This window comes from Microchirus variegatus (assembly GCF_963457635.1).
Source record: "Microchirus variegatus genome assembly, chromosome: 14".
Lineage (NCBI taxonomy): Eukaryota > Metazoa > Chordata > Actinopteri > Pleuronectiformes > Soleidae > Microchirus > Microchirus variegatus.
The window spans coordinates 25,032,386-25,051,703 of record NC_139815.1 but is presented as its reverse complement, the minus strand read 5'-3'; the positions used below and the strand labels follow the sequence as shown (position 1 = coordinate 25,051,703).

The 19,318-nt window shown below is 39.9% G+C and overlaps 2 protein-coding genes across 4 annotated transcripts; one reads left to right on the top strand and one right to left on the bottom strand.

Annotated features, from left to right (window-relative positions):
- Positions 1-4,952: 4,952 nt before the first annotated feature.
- On the bottom strand, positions 4,953-13,003 carry ppm1g (protein phosphatase, Mg2+/Mn2+ dependent, 1G). Of its 3 annotated transcripts, none has more exons than XM_083900701.1 (14): positions 12,885-13,003; positions 11,468-11,604; positions 10,545-10,614; positions 10,259-10,344; positions 9,752-9,881; positions 9,394-9,493; positions 8,896-9,098; positions 8,239-8,420; positions 7,998-8,129; positions 7,766-7,868; positions 7,461-7,592; positions 7,097-7,226; positions 6,838-6,937; positions 4,953-6,083 (listed from the first exon to the last, which is right to left on the bottom strand). In XM_083900701.1, the coding sequence occupies exons 2-14, from the start codon at positions 11,576-11,578 to the stop codon at positions 5,880-5,882; spliced, it is 1,683 nt and encodes a 560-aa protein (XP_083756827.1). In that variant the 5' UTR covers positions 11,579-11,604; positions 12,885-13,003; the 3' UTR covers positions 4,953-5,879. The 3 variants fall into 3 exon arrangements, with proteins under 3 accessions (XP_083756827.1, XP_083756829.1, XP_083756828.1); XM_083900703.1 differs by having other exon boundaries at positions 8,239-8,417; XM_083900702.1 differs by lacking the exon at positions 12,885-13,003 and adding an exon at positions 12,542-12,680.
- Positions 13,004-13,988: 985 nt separating this feature from the next.
- mis12 (MIS12 kinetochore complex component) lies at positions 13,989-15,919 on the top strand (the record flags this gene model as incomplete). The annotated part of the gene is made up of 2 exons (XM_083901165.1): positions 13,989-14,408; positions 15,650-15,919. 2 exons carry the CDS (start codon positions 13,989-13,991, stop codon positions 15,917-15,919), a joined length of 690 nt encoding a protein of 229 aa, XP_083757291.1.
- Positions 15,920-19,318: the final 3,399 nt, after the last annotated feature.

Genomic DNA, 19,318 nt, shown 5'->3' with positions numbered 1-19,318 from the left:
ACTTTTTGCAGTTAAATACATCGTCACTTCTTTGACACAATGAATTTCTGGACTTTTGTCATTTCTGTCACAATCCCTGGATTATCCAGTCTTTATTATTATTATTGTCTGTTTTACCTTGGGTTTTTAGTTTGTACGTCTTCCTTGTGTGTGTTGTAACTTCCCTGTTGATTGCCTGCTCCGCCCTAATGTGTCTCACCTGTGTCCTGTTTGTGTCTCACCTGTGTCTGATTGCCTCCCTAGTGTATTTAGTCTCCGTGTCCGTGGCTGTTTCTGTTTGTTTGTTTGTTCCATGCCATGTGTCAGTTCTGTCTGTTGCTCTGGGTTTTTAATGCTTTTGGGTTTTTGTTAGTTTGAATTCTTAGTCTTTTTTGCTCATTTCTTTAAACTGCACTTCCTGGTGCCAACAAATAGGCATCTTTATTTCCTTATTTTCAACCTGTAGATAACAGAACTTTCTCGAACAGTTGCTGAACCTCCACGTGACAGTGTAATAATATCACTACATGGAAGCGTGTTTTCAGTCCGTGAAAAAGAAACCAAAACGATTGCTTGAGCCAAAATGATGTCACAGTTTATAAGGTTATGATTATGAAACCAAAAGTCAAAATAATAAAGGAAAAGTCATGGCGGACTTCATCTTTCTTTCATCCTACTGTGGAGAACACGTCACAATACAAGCATGTAAAATAAACAAGATATTTAAGTTAGTGTTGGATTGTGCACTTGATACAAAGTGATCATGTAAACGTTTTGTTTCTGGTTTCCTGTTTTATTTTGTAATTCTTCCTAGTTCCCTGTTGATTGTTTGCCCACGCCCTAATTTGTTCCACCTGTGTCCGATTGTCCCTGGAGTGTATTTAGTTTCTCCATTTGTTTCAGTTCTGTCTGTTGCTCTGGGTTTTCATGTCTGCTCCCCATTTTTGTTTACTTTTTCAGTTTCCGTTAAACCTCCACATGACCATGCGATGTCACTGTAGTGAAGCCTGTTTTTAGAGGAAAAAAGAAACCAAAAACAAACAGTCATGTGAGTTAAAATCACATATGACACAAAGTTCAAAAATAATGAAATTGAAAGTGATGATTCACGGGGGTATAGTGGGAGACTTTCAGCCAGTTATGATCACATCAGTGTAGAAGTGATTCCCCAATCTGCAGTGACTTGGTGAACATCATCTTTCTGATAAACCCTTCTTCATCCTACTGTGGAGAACAACATCACAACAAACGCGTGTCAAAATGAGTTCATTTGTGCTGGATTGTGCACTTGATACAGAGTGAACAGTGTTGCCCAACAAGTTGGGCTGTGACTGCGTGCTGCGACTCAAAGTATGATGGGAAATATTTTTTAAAGGAGTGATATTATTGATGATATTATTATTATTAGTATGGCAGATCTCCACAGAACAATGAAGGACACGGGAATACCAAAAAAAGGAGGGATAATGGTGCTGTGACTGCATTGTTATGTGACTAAAGAATAAAAGATCCTCAGGTTTCAATAGATGCTGCTGGGAAGAAATGTTAGACGCAAAGAGTTAGGGATGTTTGGCTTTTGGATTCAGTTTCAGAATGCACCTAAAATGCACTATAACCTTTACAGGTGACAGAGCTCATCTCTGAACCTTTGAATGCACATGTCCAATTGTTCACCGTTTCAGTACTTATAGAATAACATGCTGTTCTCTAACAAGGTGATTAACTGCAAAAATCACTGTCTGATGTAGTGGTTCAACTAAAAGTTCTGGTTCAATGACTATTTGTATTCAAACAGTCCTCTTCATCATAGTGTTCACATTTTGACATCATGAGACCAAGACAACACTTGATCAAGTTATTGAGATTGTTTGTTGTGGTATTATCCACTGTTGTTAGATCTTGTTTGAGATAAAGAAATGACCATCGCATCCTTTTACTTAAATGCCCTGTTTTCATGGTAGAATATCACTGTATAAGTAGTGTATATAGAGAGAGCTCCAACATCCTTAAATTCCTCTCTTTTAAACAACATTTAAACAAAAATCTGAGTTTGATACCAAACACAGGTTTTCAAAAAGGGTGTAAATTATTTATATTATTATATGTGTGAATAAATACATTATTGCTTAAAAAGTTCAGTTCAGCCTGTCATAAAGCCACTCAAACATATGTGGACCATTACATGGTTCATGCTACACTCAATATTCCACATCTAAATAATAGAAAACATGTCAGTGGATACCGTCTTTGTAATTCTTTACTTTCATCGACAGCAGGGGTCTCAAACTGACGGCCCCCCAATCGATTACATGCAGCCCCCCCACTTAATATCATGCTATAATGAAAACATGGCCAACGACCTCACCATCTTTTAAACAGTGTGTAGCTGAGGCACAGCTGCCAGCGAGGTGATAGAATATAATATATGTTTGCTAGCAATGTTTTTAATAACAGTAATAATAAGACATTTTGTCATAATTATCCCATTATTAAATGTATCATATACAACATTCAATTACATATAGAAATACACTTGTTAGGGCCCGAGCCACGAATGGCCGAAACGGCTCCTGGTATGAATCTTAATTACAGTTACTATTATTTATGTAATTTAAAATAAATGTTTGTTTTTGATATTAATAAATTAATTTTGCATCATAAATAGTATACATGTGATATCATGATGCAATATTGTGGACAATAGTCCCCCCCCCCCACTTTTTGTTCTCTCGGCCGGCCCCCTCTTGACCACAATAGATGCGCATTGGCCCCCAGGTCATTTGAGTTTGAGAGCCCTGATGTACTGTATCTATGTGCGACTGTTACCATTTATGAAAATATGAACCATTTTCTTAAAGCGGAACTAGACCGCTGTTTTTTTGGTGTGTATCTGTGTCATTACCTTGTTTATGAAGCCCTGACGGTTCGAAACAAACAGTTCAGCCACTGCTGAGAACGTGTTTAATTGTAATCTCGGGGCTCAACGAGATCACTGAAAATCCCGTAATAGTTACGTAAGCATCGGTTCTCCTGAACAACCGATCGTCCTGCTCCGGGCACTAGTCCAGGCACATCCGGTTGCGTACATTGAACCGCAGAAGAAGAATAACGTCCGTTGTGGAGGTGTTTCACGAGCGACAGTGTCTTCTGACTCTGGGTCTGACTCCGGTTTGAAGTCATAAAAGGGACTGCGGCGGGGAGTCGTGAAGAAGCTATTTTTAAACACTGTTAAAACAATGTTTTGATAATGTGGAGCAGTGTATCCACCGTTCCAGAGGGGGGCGCTGCGCTTCTGAGAACAAATGTGCTGGATAGTACTGGCCAATCACAAGACTCTGTCTTCTGGGGGTGAAAGTTCACTCTGAAATCTCGCAGCAGAAAAACACTGTCAGAAAAGAGGATTTCTATCGGCTAGTTTACAGCAACTAGGTTTTTGACCATAAAAACAAGTTAATGTATGTAAGTAGACCTCCATAACTAACATTTATGTGCAACAGGACCACTCTATGTGACCTTTTTAATATAAAGTAAAGTAAAAAAATAAAGTTTTAGATGTCAGATTGTGAGGGGCAACATTGGAAAAATGTGTAGAAATGCACCAATTTTTTTCTCCCTCAAATGGAATTTCAACCGATTTTATGACTAGTCAATCAGCAGCTTGTATAAAAGAAAAATATAAAAATTAAATCGTGCATGAAACCAGCAGTTAAAATACAGACTTGCAAATAAAACACACACAGACACAGAGTTTTCTCATTATTTAAAAAATGTATTTGTATGAACTTACATACTGGTGTCAAAAGAGTATGCACCAAAAATGTCACGTTGACACACAATTACAAAGAAAAAGTGTTTTCTTTTTTCCTTTTTCTTCAATTACAAGTATTGAAAAAACTATGTACAGGAAAAAGGGCACAGTGACGAGACGCAACACGAGAAACAAACTTATAGTCACAACATGGTTTTAAATGAGGCGTCTGGAAATAAAGAAATCCTAACAGTTGCACTGTCTTGGGACCTGTGAAATTTAAAGTGTATTTCCATTTAACGAACAAACAAAACAAACAACCTCGTGCATCCTCTCTACAGTCCAGCATCGAGACATTTTCAGAGTGTGGTCACAAAAATGATAATTTCTTTAAAAAAAAAAAAACTGCAAGAGAATCAATCCATCAACAACAAAAAAAAAATAGAAAAATCATAGACTTGGAAATACATTTTAAATTAAACACATGATCAAGAGATAATCTTTAAAAGGCGTTATGAGGAAACAGAGACGGGCAGAGAGGGTGAATGCAGTGGAGGAAGGTCAGAGTCCTGGAGACGCGTGTGTGTGTGTGTGTGTTTTTAGGCCGGATCCAGGTTTTCCATCATCGACACCTCTTCTCCATTTCCCCGCCATCATCTCCTCACAGATGAAGAGTTTTCTCACAAACCCTGGCATCTTTACGCAATCTGGTACTTTACAGATTTTGATCAAGACAAAAGACACAAAGCAGAAATAGAAAAAGGCAAGATAATGGTCCTGTAAATGGGGGGGGGGGGCGTTATGTGACCAACAAGGCTTTAAAAATAAATCCTCACGTTTAAATGGGTGCTAATGGGAAGAAATATAATGTTTACGCTAATATATATAAATTGTTAATTAGAGCAACTGGACTCCAACATCCTTCATGGTTCAGAGGAGCACGAGGCTACGTCCACACTAAATGTTCTCATATAGAAAAACAAAAACAGCTTTGTTCACCGTTTAGAAGAATGACACACGACTGGTCAGGTAACGCTGGACAATGACCACAATGCAAGATGGGTATTTTTTTTGTGTTGGGCGATTAAGTGGAACTGTTACGACAAAATCATTATGAGTAAGTAAGGAATACGTCGTCAATGTGACCGTGGGTGACCGACTCAGGAGTTATTGTGTCTCGTTAAGTCCATGCCACTGTCAAAAGAAATGAGAAAGGAAAAAATCTGCTATGTTCTTAAGGAAATCATGGCAGTCCCTCAGAAATGTTCACTCCATGTTTTCTGCACGATTCTTTGCGTCATGAACAGTTGTTCCATGCATGTTTTCTGTGGCTTTTTTGCCCTTTCCCTGTGTCGCAGCAGTAACAGCTGATCACAAAAGTAAAAGAAAGAGCTTGTTTTAAGATGATGATGAGCGGTTAGGAGTTTTATTATTCATTTAAATGTATAGTTCACTAGTTTTACACCAAACCACAGCTGCATTGGTAGTTAATATTACAGTCGTTCGAGCGGTAAGGACAGGGGGATACAATACAGCCAATTTGCCATCATTTCTTAAAGTCTCATTTCCAGGCCTGACCATAACCCCGGGGGTCTTAAAATTAAAAATAGGGTCAGCCATGTTTTCATAGGTGAGTTGTATAGCATTTTGTTTTTAAAACAAAAACATGCGTTTGGACGCAGACTGAAACCCTGCATCAAAACATTAGGTTCGACTTGCATTGGCAGTCTTGACGTTTCAATTTGGGACACAGGACGGTGAATCAATCCATTCAGTTTTCCCTTCATGTAACCTTCACATGATTCCCACGTTCGACGGGTATAAATACAAGGAAAAGTGACATTCTAGTCGGCATGCCAGCCCGTTGTTAAGAAGTTTAAGTGAGTCCGGCCTCCTTCCACTGCTACTAAAACAAATGAAAAAAGCTAGTGTGGGCGTTTAAGTGGAGAGTCCACCTGAGACGAGAGGACAATGACTACGGTTGTGGTTCGTTCGGCTGATCTTTGAGAAAACATTTAGCAATTGCAAATTCTGTCTTGGGGGTGGACTGTTTTTGTTTGTGAGGTAAGGATTTAATTTTAAACACAACGTGTCTCTGGTGTAGTCTAGGACCAGCTGCTCCCCGGGTACAGGTTCCCCCCCCCGTTTTCGTCTAGTCACTTTTGGCCCGTTTGCTGTCGTTTCCGTTCTCCTCCTTTCCGTGCTCGGTCTCGGCTGCCTCCTCCTGGTGCTTCCTCTTCGTGCTGTCCGGCTGAGCGGAGGACGAGTGAGGCTGCAGGGTGATGAGGATGCAAGTCATGTTGTCACATCCTGTCCCATCTCCAGACGTGTCGGGAGCCAAACAGTGGTCCACCAGCTGTTAGGAGGACACAAGGATTTGAAATGGGAGAGCAAAAAATATTCAGTTTTTCCTGGATTCTTTGTCACAGGAGGGCAAACCAGAAATATATTCACATCAAAAAATATACTATATACAATACCGTTCAAAAGTTTGGGGTCACCTATACACTTTTTTTGTGTTTTTCATTAAAAGTCACACTTATTCATCAAAAGAGTTGCAAAATGAATAGAAAATATAGATTAGAAATAATGACTTTTATTCAAAATAATCATTTTGCCCTTCAAACTTTGCTTTCCTCAAAGAACCAACAAAACTGTTTTCAATTGTGCTAACATCATTGCACAAAAGTTTTCTAATCATCCAATAGCCTTCTAACGCGATTACCAAACATATACACAGGTGAACATAGACACCTATGTACATATTCCATTAAAAACCAGACGTTTGCAGCTAGAATAGTCGTTTACCACATTAACAATGTACAGAGTGTATTTCTGATTCATTTAATGTTATATTCATTGAAAAAAGTGCGTTTCCTTCAAAAATAAGGACATTTCAAAATGATCCCAAACTTTTGAACAGTAGTGTAATAGAAAAAGTAAACTATTTTGGAATGTAGCAGTCGTTTAATGAATCATTAAACAATTGCTAAACCTACACAGTGTGTTCACAAAGTGTTCCATCTGTTTTCATGTTATAGTTTTATTTCTGCGCTTTGTTAGTCATTTTAGTACAAATGATGACAATAGTGTGTAAGAAACTCTCTTACCTCTTCCACTATAGAGGACAGTGGTTTGGCTTTGCCACTCTGGTCTGGTTTGAGCCTCTCACTGATGAAATCCACAACCTCCTGACTGCTTAACACATTCCTGCACACACACAGCGGATCAACAGGTTATTTATTATTAGAATATCATCAATTATGTATCATCTCACCCAGGTGCTTTTAATCCAAATCAATTTTATGACCTGCCTTGCCCGATCTGCAGGTTTAAGTGCAGCCAGCGTTTGTCTACACTGTTACTCACCAAATGCCATCGCAGGCGAGGACCATGAAGTCATGTTCCTCGTTAAGGGTCAGGACTTTGACGTCAGGCATGGAAGAAATCATCTGCTCCTCTGGGCACAGAGCCTTGTTCCTCTTGTAGAAGTGGTCACCTAAGAACCAGAGTCCAGATGAAGCTTAGAACATTATATTTGTCTTTAAGCAGAATGAAAGAAGTAAAGGACAGATCTAGATGAAAGACTTTGGTTGGCATCTGGATACTGATATGGATTCACGATATAAAACCCCTGAAACAAAACCATCTCTGTCATTCATGTCACTGGGAAACAAACATTTAGCCCTAACTTAATATAAAGTTATAATGACGAGACCAAACTCAGTCTTACCAATAGCTCTGGACAAGTTCAGTCCACCGTTGACGCGTCCGTCCATGGACACTTTCCCTCCAGCGTTTTTGATGCGAGCTAGTTCCACCTCATCTTCTGGTTTGTGGTCGTACGACATGTCGACAGCTTTGCCTACAGCAAAGAAGGCAAAGGAAGTGCTCGTTACACATCATCATCTCCGCCTTTCCTTAAAGATTCTGCTATTACACACAGGCAGGTGGTATGTATGTTGTACAGTCATCCAACATCTGTACCACACACACACGGGAAGTAAATAAACACCACGGTGAAGATTTTCAGCTTACCGTGTTCAGACACCACACAGCGAGAGTCTCCAGCATTGGCCACGATCAGCTGCTTCCCTCGGATCAGAGCCACGACGGCTGTGGTGCCGCTGTCTGAGCCAGGCTGTAAATACATGACAACACTTTCTTTAAATTTCATGCCACTAACAAACAAATTTTGGTTCCAAGACCCCAGACCTTTACTACAGAATGGCTTCATGGCTCGAAACAGCTAATTATCAGTTGTACACACCTCCTCCTTGCCATCCATTCCAGGAAGACACATTTCTTCCTCCTCTTCCTCCTCAGAGTCTTCCTCTCCCTCCTCGGTATCCTCCTCTTCTTCCATCTCACTGCTGTCACCTTCTTCATCTTCACTGCCATCCTGACATTTAAAAAAAAAAAAAAAAAAACATAATTAGGCAGGTTTTCAGTGAGTGAGACAGCATTCACATCCAAGAAAAAGAGACTACAATCTGTTCTCCAGCTCTAACCTCTTCATCACTGCCCTCCTCTTCCTCTCCCTCCTCAGACTCCTCACTGTCATCAAAGAACCTGGACTTTGAATCTCCTGCGGCCTTGGAGGGCAGAGAGGAGCAGGACGGACCCGCGTCTCCTTCGGCCTTACCGGCCTTTTCCTCACCGTTGGAGCTCGCCGACTCTCCACAGTCACCTGCTGTTCACAAGACGCCAGAGCAAAGAGGGAAAAGGAGGCAGCGTTTAATGAAGCTTATCAACAGAATGACTGTTTTTTTCCACATGTTGACACTTATTTCAGCGGCTAAGTAAAAGATCTAGTGTGTAACATTCAGGAGGGCTGACTGTCAGAAATTTAAATTCACTTTAAAATTTAAATAATTTCGTTTTCATAGCTTTAGGCCAAACCTTTCATATACACTGTACAGGTCATTGCTTTATAGAGGTCACCATCTTGCACTGCTATGTTGGAAGCAGGTGCTTACAACTCAAACGGAATTTGGAAGAGTGTTTACATTCTTTGTGGTACGGTAGTTCCCTGATGCTTTAGTAGGGATGAGTGTTTGTTGTGTCTCACCATTAGATGTCAATTACTTTTACACACTGGACCTTTGAAACAGGAAGTTTGTCTTTTTACAGCTTTGGTTAAAAATTACTGAATCCATGATCTGTACCTGCACCGCTGTCTTCGCTCCTTCCTGTTTGCCGACAGGCCCGCAGCTTAGAACCGAATGCCGCTCCTTCACCTGCTTTCACCTTCCTGTTGCTCTCCTCCTCCAATTCTCCGTTCAGCCCCTCTTTCTTCGGTTCTTCTCCTTTGTCCCCTTTGTCCCCCGAGGCCTCAGAGTGAGGGCAGCACGCCTTTTTAGCAGCTGTACTAAAAACGGCAAAAAAAAACAGAGGTTTCAATTGCATGTTAAAGCATTAGTAAAGCAGATGCAACGATTCTCCTTTTCATAAATAATACATGGTGGAAAATAGTGGTTGAGAGCAGGGTAAAAGAAATTACATCTGTGGACGTGAGCTGGAGTAAAGAATGAAAGCTGGACTGAGAGATTTACAACACCCAAGTTCAGGTGGTAATTCTTTTGGAAGACGGGGTCAAAGTAGTGCCAATCACTGCTACACCAAGGGCTAAGACCTTGCATGAAAATAAAAGATTGATGTAGTACCTGGCAGAAGCATTTTTGACAGCGTTTCCATAGCGCACCAGCAGCTCCTCTATGCTCATTGTGGCCTCCTCATGGAGAAGAGCTGCCTCCTCTGTGTCCACTGAAAGCAAAGAGGAATTTAGGACTCAAAAAGCATTATTCTTATTTAAGTCAGTTTTTTTCCAGTAGTGAATTTTCACAGCCAGTTGCTCTCCTTTATTGTATTCTTACAATTTTCTGTTTTATTTCACACCCTTGCTTGCACTTGTGCAAACTGTCTTTAATAAATCTGGTCATAATTAAATATACTGGATGTTCAAATACTATGTTTGCGACAAATGACGTCAACACCAGAGAACACAACATAAACTGTGCTTACAGTCATCCTCATCTGCCACCTTTTCCGTGGGCAGCTCCTTGGTGGGTCGTCCAGCGATCTGTACCAGCTCCTTGATGACCTCTTCCGTGATTATTTTGCCATCGATTGCCAAGAAAGCGTCTTCCAGGGCCTGGAGACGACGAGCAATACATGCGTCAGTCAAAGTCACGTGGGACTGTGCAGTATTGAGTTTGAGAGATAACGCTGGAGGTCTATTCTATTCTGCATTCTCTTTGTTGAATCAAATGGCCCAATCATTTACCCTATTGCTGTTATACAGTACTGCACAAGTATGAAAGTCCTGCAGTTGTTGTTTTAGTAATGCTGTAATCATCTTTTCTTATTATTTCTTAATCGTTCCATTAGAATACCAGCCAACAATAAAACCAGTGGTGGCCTAAGACGTTTGCACAGCCTGACTCTGCAACTACGTCAGAGCTGAGCAGCACACACTGACCACAAAACTTGTTAAAAATGACAAGGCCTGTGGCCTCAGGAGCGTCGCACCTTTTGCAGTTTGCCATCTTTGTAGGTCCTCTGCTCCTTGATGATGTCAGGAAGGTACTTTGAACAGTACAGAGCCACCTCTTCACCTAAATGGGAACAAGGGGTTGTATAAATTCTCAGGGTAGGCGTGGATACACACAATATTCCAAGATGTGTCCCAACAACAAAAATAACCTGTCGTAACACTTCACAAAAAATGTTATATTGTAAAGAATTGTAAAAATCCAAACGTAAGGGGGAATTTGTGTGTCTGGCTGGTGCTCGTTATAAAAACAGCGGGTGTTACCTCCATGTCCATCATACACAGCAAACATGGCAGTATCCTCATCAAAATCTGGAATACAATTGTGAGCATCCTGGAACACAACACAGGTAAAAATGTTGATTAAAATATCAGCACAGGTTCACATAAAACTCTATCATTATATATTACAATCTCACTGTTTGCATATCCAAGTTGACCATTGCCACATCACCCACCACTGAGACGCCCATTCCTTCCCTTGTTCTGCATCTCTTACTTTTTTTTCTCTTTCATTTCTTCTTTGGGCTTAATTATCATTTCCCAAGTTACCGCCATCTGCCCTCTTAATTGCCCCAAGGGGATAAATAAAATGTTATGAATAATATAATAATGAAATTTCCCATCTGGCCTTTAACATAAAAAACAGCATACACATGTAGGAAAACAAATGTAATCATTAAGAAAACTTGTTAAACCACAAATGATATTGTATTCTAACGATATGTCAAGCAACTAAGTTGAGTTATTACTGTTGCATGTGCTCATACATTCTTTCTGGCTGATTGGCTCACATGTATGAACTAAATTTACCTGTTGATTATCTCCATCTGATTTATTACATCTAGTTGGCTCTCATACATGATAATGCGTCATATTTTCTGACTTAAGAATGGGGAAGTGAGAAGAAGAAGAGACGAGATCTTCAAAAAGGTGCATTGCAGCACTTTTTCCACGTGCAATGAGCCAAGAGCCGCACGGCCGACATCAATTACGTGTTCTTTGATGCTGTCGGACAGTAACAAAAACCCTGACGGCGAATGACAGACTTCACCCATCACTGCAGCTGATGCAGAGAGAGGAGAAGACACTTTGGAGAGACATCGAGCAGCTACATTCAAATAAAACCTACACAGAAAAGGCCCCACAGGACAGCAACATGGCTTTGATCTAATTTTCGTCCTTACCTCCATAGAGACACGCCAGCCCTGCATGGCAGAGAAGCCGTAGCTTAAGTTGCTGTTGCCGCCATTGGAAGAGGTCTTGGTCGTGTTTGGCTGCGACAGATAAGCCCCCATGTTGACTGGATTATATGGCTTTGCACCTAAAGAGAGAATAGAAAACAACAGAGTAGAATAGATCTTTATTATCGACAAGGGACAATTCAAACTGTAAAATGAATGAATTACTACTTTAAATTAGAAATAAATATCAATAAAGTCCATACTAGTATAAAACAGTCAGCAAAGCAAATATTTTCATGAATTATACAATTTCATATACACAAACAAACCCTCAAAACCTGTGATTTAGTTTATGAGCATTTTGTCAAAAGTTCATTCTTTAAATATTTACAAACACCGCACAGTTGAGTGGCGGAGCTCGGGATGAGACTGTATGCAGCATTCTGCATTTCTAAGATAAAAGGTTCCAACAATAAGCTGATTGTGGTCGACTCCCATTATTGGACTAATCGTGCATGAGGGAAATCGAATGACTATAAAATGTGGCCGAGCTTACTAACAGACAATCCTTGTGATTAATTTGTAGTGCATTAATTTTGTTTACAGCCGTGTTTTAAGTTGCATCATGTATCAGTGGAAGCTTTTGAGCAGAAGACAGAAAAGGGGGGGAAATCTGCAATAGCATTGCCGTGTACAAAATCTTATTTTACGACGTTCGTGTGCACTTTCACTTTAACTATGACAAAAATATTTGTTTTATCAGCACTAATCCAATTTAATAGTTTGTCATGCAATTGTAACACGAACCAGCCATCTTTGGGATAAATAAAATACACTCATCTACTCATTTACACATAATTCACACGTGCCTAACAGAAACGGTGAATAATATTTCCTTTATTCCTTAATGTTAGTGCATTAGTTTGTTTGTGGCTATGTTTCATGCTAATTCTACAAACAAACTTGGGAACCTTTTGTACCGAGGACAGAGACTGAGCCTGTTGTGTGTGTGTGTGTGTTCACTGACTGTGTCCTCGCGCTCCTCTTCATACAAAACAAACATGCAGACCTACTTACTGGTTGTTGAGTTAGCCGCGTTCTTCGGCCTACGAACGACCGATTAACAGCTCCTTCATACGCTTAAACTACACAGAACTACACAGGGCGCGTGTGTGGACAAACTGTGCTAATTACAACTGCTAGCGTTAGCGATCTATGGCGACACCACAACAAAAAAGTAGACGCATTGGCAGCAGCGGCGGCGGCGGCGGCGGCGGCAGCTAGCTAACAGCATCGAGCTAATAGCGGCAAACCCGGCTAAACTTCCAGGGTCCGTAACCTCTGCCCCCGCCGCTCACGCGGCTGCGCATACGGCGCAAAAAAACAAAAAACACTCACCGCAGAAGGTTTGTGTACTTACCGTGATGGAGCAGGAGGATGAGCTTTTTGAGAACGGGTCCCGAGGAGAGAGATTCACATAGGAAGGCGCACACGTGTGGGAGCAGAAGCCGCTATCAACATAGACAGACCGAAGAGGAGAAGCAGCAGCCGAGCAGGAAGAGAGGGCGCTCGCGCATGTCCTTTTTTCCTGCCAACGAGGGGGCGTGTCCGAGCCGTGCGTCTGACGTCACGACATCTGTACAGAGTATTCGCAGGTTATTTCAAACTGGCAAACGTTATCATCAGAGGAATGAATTGAGGAACAATAAACCCTTTTTAGCCTATTTTAACAATACAATTGAAAGCTATTTAACACCATTAAAGGTGCTATCTCAATAAAATAATTAAATTAATATGATGGTCTGTTGTTTGGTCTGTTTTCTTTCCCCTGGCTCGGTTTATTCTGTCTATGAATCTGTTATTACAGCTTTAACGTGTCTTCTTCTCCGGTTTTGGTGTAGCATGTAGCGACACTGACAGGCCTGGCATATGTACTACAGCGTTACAGGTTAGCATATGTACTAACCCTTATTTTATAATTTGTGTTTTATTTAACACAAATTAGAGTTGTTGTTTTTTTTCATCCCCATGTCATGTCGGCAAAGAAAACGATTGATTATGTTTTGTGCCGTTTCCGTCTAGATAAGCCACTTGCTCTTTATTTTTTTTTATTTTAATTATATTTTTACTCTACTTTACTTTATCTTATTTTATTTTATTTTATTAGTGCTTCACAGTTGCACAGAGGGGCTTGTTTTGCAATGTCATTTCACTGGGGTGTACTTGTACATCCACATGTGACAAATAAAAATCTTGAATCTTGAATCTTGAATCTTGAATCTTGAAGTTATAAACCTTGTGGATTTTTTTTTTTGTTAAAATGTCACCACCCTTTAATTGTTCTTTTATCTGTTCTTTACTGTTGTTTGTTCTGTTGCACACGATAAATGCTTTATTTATTTATTAATTAATTTATTTATTCTCCGTACCTCCCTACCGGTTGGTGGCGGTAAAGCGCCATCTTTAAACGTCGTAAAAACGTCAAATGACGAAGGCGGAAGAAGAATGACGTCATACGTTTGACATGGCGCGGGAAACCCGGGAAGCAGGAGAGATGGAGGTTGTCGGAGATGTTGACGCGGACACGGACTGTCTCCCTCCTTCGACACTAAAACTATACGAGGCGCAGTTTTTCGGCTTCACGCCGCAGACGTGTATGCTGCGGGTCTACAGCGCCTTCCAGGACTGTCTGTGCGACATTTTGCCCGTGGTGGAGAAGGTGTGTGTGAGGCAGCTGAGCAAAGGCGAGTCCGACGCGGCCGAAGAGCTGCTCCGGACCCGGGCCCGTGAGTGCAGCCGGAAGCTGCAGCTCTTCCTCGAAGACCGGTTCAAGCAACTGTCGGAGCGGATGGAGACGCTGCTGATGAACCGCTGCTTCTCCGTGCCGCCGAATGTCCTGCTGCCCGAGGACCAGTCACACAAGTCAGTCAACCAAGACCTGCAGGTGGGTGTAGGAGGAGGAGGAGGAGGAGGCAGTGATGTGTGGAATTGTGGTGATTGTGTTTTTTTCCCTGGTTCGTAAACAAACAAACATTTCCGTCTGTATTCCGTTTTATTTTGGTTCATATCTATAAGGTTTTGGAAACATTTTCTTAAATAATTTTGGATAAAGAGGAAACGGTCTTACGTGAGTAAAAGTATTTTACCAGAAAATTACGTTGAAGTCACCATACCATATAACTTTAAGTAGCAAAAGTAATTTTTGATGTAAAATGTACTTACATTTTAGAAATAAAAGTTAGCATTGAGCCAGTGGTAGGGCGAGTTGTCGGTCAACTCAAAGGATGTGGGTTCAAATCCTGGCCCTGCTGTATGTGTCCTTGACCTACACACTTTTTTTATTTTATTTTTTATTTAACCTTTATTTAACCAGATAAAAGACCCATTGAGATCAAGATCTCTTTCACAAGGGAGACCTGACCAAGAAAGGCAGCAGCACACATCAAAAGTTAAATAAGAAGCAGGAAATGCAACATTTACAAAACAAAACATTGAAATATAAAATTGCAACTAGATAAACATAAAGTGCAGTTGTGATCACAGTAACGATTTAAGAACATAGACACTGTTCAAAGGATTTCTGTTGTCTGTCTTTTAAGATGGAGCGGAAAGCTCCTAATGAAATAAAAGCCGGCATTTTAAGTTCAGTTTGGAGAGTATTCCAAGCAGCAGGGGCAGAGAAACTGAAAGCTTTTTTCCCCATCTCTGTCCGAACACGTGGAGCAGACGAGTGCAAAATGTCATTTGAACGCAAGACGTAGTGGCTTCTGGTTCTCTGAAGAAAAGTGCTTAAATAAGCAGGGACCGAGCCAAGAAGAGCCTTATAGACCAGAGTCAAGCACTTAACCCCATGCTGCAGCATGTAAAGGGTTGAATGGCAAAACTGTAGTGTCAAGCAGCTCATCAAGACTAGAATGTAAACCCTAAATATGATGTTAATGCTTTAATTCAGGCAGAAACAATCGATTATCAATCGATTTACTAAATCAATTGTCAACTATTTTGATAATCAATTTGAGAGATAAACAAGTTCTCTGATTTTTCGGCTTCTTAAAGGTGAATATTTTCTGGTTTCTTTTCTCCATATAACAAAAAAAAATCAGGGTACCATGGACCCTCATGTCGAGGTCAAAATTGAAGTGGTCAACGATGAATGAATATAGCGGTTTTCATGTCTCGTGTCAGGGGGTGCTGAGGCTGGAGTCGTCCATGACAGACCTGCAGAGAGCTTATGAAGCAGAGGTCTGTGCCAGGCAGGAGCTGCTGGCTGAGCTGGAGGAGCAGAAGGAGGTGCAGGAGCAGCTGGACGGGATCCTGACGTGGGTCACAGAGCTGCAGGCAGCGTGGGTGAAGGAAGGTAACGGTAACTTTAGTGAAAGTTTCCGACTGGTGATGGAATCGGTAAAGAAGCTGCAGGAGGCTGTGGGAGAGGTCTACAAGAAAGGGCCTCACTGAACTGAACTGAAATCACACTTCTTCCTACTTTTTTTTTGCTATTTTTATCAGACATTCCTTCAGAAGTTAAATAATAATCTGTGTATTCTTTTAATTTTATTTTAAAACAGTAGTGACATGTAAATAATTAAACAGTTGGGTGTATTTTGGTGTCAGTTTAGCCAATTTATTGGGAGTTAAATCCAGTGCTGTTGTCATGTACATCCTCCTCTACTCATCGTTTCTGCCCTAGACACATTACCAACACCAACAATCGTCATTATAAATCATCAACACAAACTGCAGCAGCCTCAAAAACTGAACTCCATTTTCCTTCACAGCATTCATTTGTACCAGTGTTTTTGTATTTGCAGCAGTAAATGTTTTCGTGTCCACTGCAATCCCAGTCGTGTCCAGCAGAGGGGGCTCTATCCACATTAATACATATATACTCAACCTGACCAAACTTATTATGTTGAAATTCACTTTCTTCACTATGAAATATGATGAGCATATAATAAATTCAATTCAAAGTAGGAGACATTGTTTGAACGAGGACTAAAAAAAAGTTGTTTTTGTAACTTATTTTCTTTATAATACAATGAACAGCTTGACTGCACAATTTAGTTTTATGTAACATCAGGAATGTCCCAACATTATCTGTTTATTTGCATAACTTCATTAACATGGACAACAATTGTCAAACAACATCAAATAATAATTACTAAAAAGTTTGATTAAAAAAACTTGATTCAGCTTCTCAAATTTCAGTATTGATTACTTGCGTGCGTGTCTTTGAGTGAACAAAACACATGAGACCAGCATTTTATTCTGCATTTTTTCTCCAAAACTAAACTGGTAATTAACTAAATAAATTATATATAAAGTTTCACTTTTGGAAAGTTATGAGACATTTAATGTCTTTCAGTAAATGATTTAATACATATTTATATTTGACTGTTTACTGCTTGTCATGTAAAAAGCAACCATGTGCACTTTGTAACCAGTGGGGGGCAGCAAGTGCATATTATTACAATGAATGTTTAACTCTCGACTTCACTGACACTTTATTACTTGCTGGATCTGCATCATTGACTGGATTACACTTAAATGTTTCTTGGCTTGTGAATATGTTGTACAACAACAAACTTTTATTATAATTATTTGTGGCTGAAATGGTTACACTGTAAACAACAGCTTGGTCCAAATACTTAAAAGAGATGCAGAAGGTAAGAACCCTCAGTTTGAATCAGGATAGTCTGGTTTTGTAGGTGCTGATGTCAGATTTACAACCACCACCACAACAACAATTACAACTGGGAGAAAGTATATAAACAACAACAGGTCCAGTGCAAACAGTCAACATTTGTTTTAACATTCCTACATTCCCTCTCTCTCTCTCTGTGTGTGTGTGTGTGTGTGTGTGTGTGTGTGTGTGTCACCTGCCTGTTGTGTTAGACTTGAGGAATGGTCAGTCCAGATGGAGAGGCGTGAGAACCCGTCATTGTTGCTATTTGTGTGTTTTATTTGGTAATTAGACAAGAATGCCTGAAGCCAGGAAAATAAATGATCTTACAGGCTGTGACTCCAGTTTGAATGGGACACTGTAATAACCGGAGAAAACTCTCCAACAACACAAACCTCTGCCAAGGCTGCTCAGTTTCCCACTGCGGTCGATACACTTCCCCCCGTTTCATGAGTTTGATAAATAGTTTTCAAAAATTCTTTATCTTACATCCCCAGAAAAAACATCATTATATTTGTTTTACTTTTTTGAGTTATTCTGCTCACATCAGACACAAACATGTGCATCTAAAAACAATAACATAGCCTCCTCAGTGAAGGTAATGATACATTTTATTTATAATCACCTTTCAAGACAACAAAGGACACTTGGAAAAGCAAAAAACACATTCAATGAATAAACGAGGTAAATAACAACATATAAGCATGCACATATATGTTGAGATGGACCGATTTATCAGTTGGTTAAGATAATTAACTTATGTGCCAAATGTTGGCATCAATATCGGCCATTGACTGCCCTTATTTCTAAAAATCCTCATCTTTATCGGTGATAGAAAAACCCACATCAGTCCACCTCTACAGATAAATACAACAAAGATGGCGATAGCTCTGCAACAATGAATACATTAATAATCAACAACTGAAGGGATTGACGACTAGTTTGAGAAACAATTCATCCACTTCATTTTTGTGTTTTCTCTGATTTGAGCTTCTGTTCTGGTTTTGGTTTCTTTGGTCTGTGACTGAAAACTGAATGTCTTTGGTTTGTGGACAAAATGAGACTTGAGGGTTTGAGAAACAATCAACATTTATCACTATTGTTTTTTTTATGAATCAAGAATTTAATCTAGAACTGATTGAATTCTACTCAACAGATTCATCAATAATGATAATAATCAGCCCTAGCTTCATTTAGCAACAGGAAAACGATCATTTCCACTTCCTTCAATTGTCACTTCAGATTTATGGAGAATCCGTTTTATTTTCATCTGTTTGAAATGAGCTGAAGGATAAAAACACTTTTATTTGTTCCCTCTTACACGAACAATGAAGCGTAAATATCATATTTCTTATTTTTCTCTTGCCTCAGCGATATTATTAAAAAACAAAAAAAAAAAAACAGCCTAATCCCATAGTCCTGGTCTGTGGTTTCTGTGACGAGCGGTTTTCAATGGAAAGCTTTAACATGGTCAGTGTAGAATAGGAAACATGAAGCAGGCTTGATGTTATGACACTGTTGTGTCAATCTGCATTTACAACTGTCGCCACAAATTGAAAACAGAGCTTTAAAAAAAAAAAACATACATGAAACGATAAATGAATAGATAGAAGCAAACATGCTTTGTAGAGCCCCCTGTATAATAAACAGCCCTGATGCCTGATGTGGTTTCATTAGCTGACTCTGTCTCTCATAAGGAGATGGACGGCAATGGCAGTGTGTGTGTCACTCTGACGTGTATTCACTTGGATTATTTTACTCTCCAAAAATGTGATTTACGTTGCTTTGACCAATGTGGGACAATTCATTATCCTTTTATTCATCCATCAAAGGGCAATTCAAGGCAAGATGGAGAGCAGACAATTCATCCACACAAAGATAAAAGACAAAGTATAAAAATACAAATTCATGTTCACCACATCACAGTTGTACCACAGACATTATTTTTTTCCAGTTTTCACGCACCTTTCACCCAAACATCTACGCTTTGAATTTGGCGTAAACAATTCTGAGAAGAACATAGTTGAACGTTACGCAACATCTACAACAGAACTGCAGTTAACCCAACACACTTTATACTATATGGACAAAGGTATTCGGTCACACAAGTATTGAATTGAAGTGTTTCGATTAGAGCTGAAACAATCAGTCAACTATTTTGAGAATCGATGAAT

Excerpts from the sequence above, each read along its gene's own strand:
- ppm1g (XM_083900701.1), bottom strand. The coding sequence starts at position 11,578 with ATGGGGGCTTATCTGTCGCAGCCAAACACGACCAAGACCTCTTCCAAT. Across the intron at positions 10,345-10,544 it reads TGTGTATGATGGACATGGAG|GTGAAGAGGTGGCTCTGTAC; the intron begins GTAACACCCGCT and ends GTTCCCATTTAG. Across the intron at positions 9,882-10,258 it reads AAGATGGCAAACTGCAAAAG|GCCCTGGAAGACGCTTTCTT; the intron begins GTGCGACGCTCC and ends CGTCGTCTCCAG.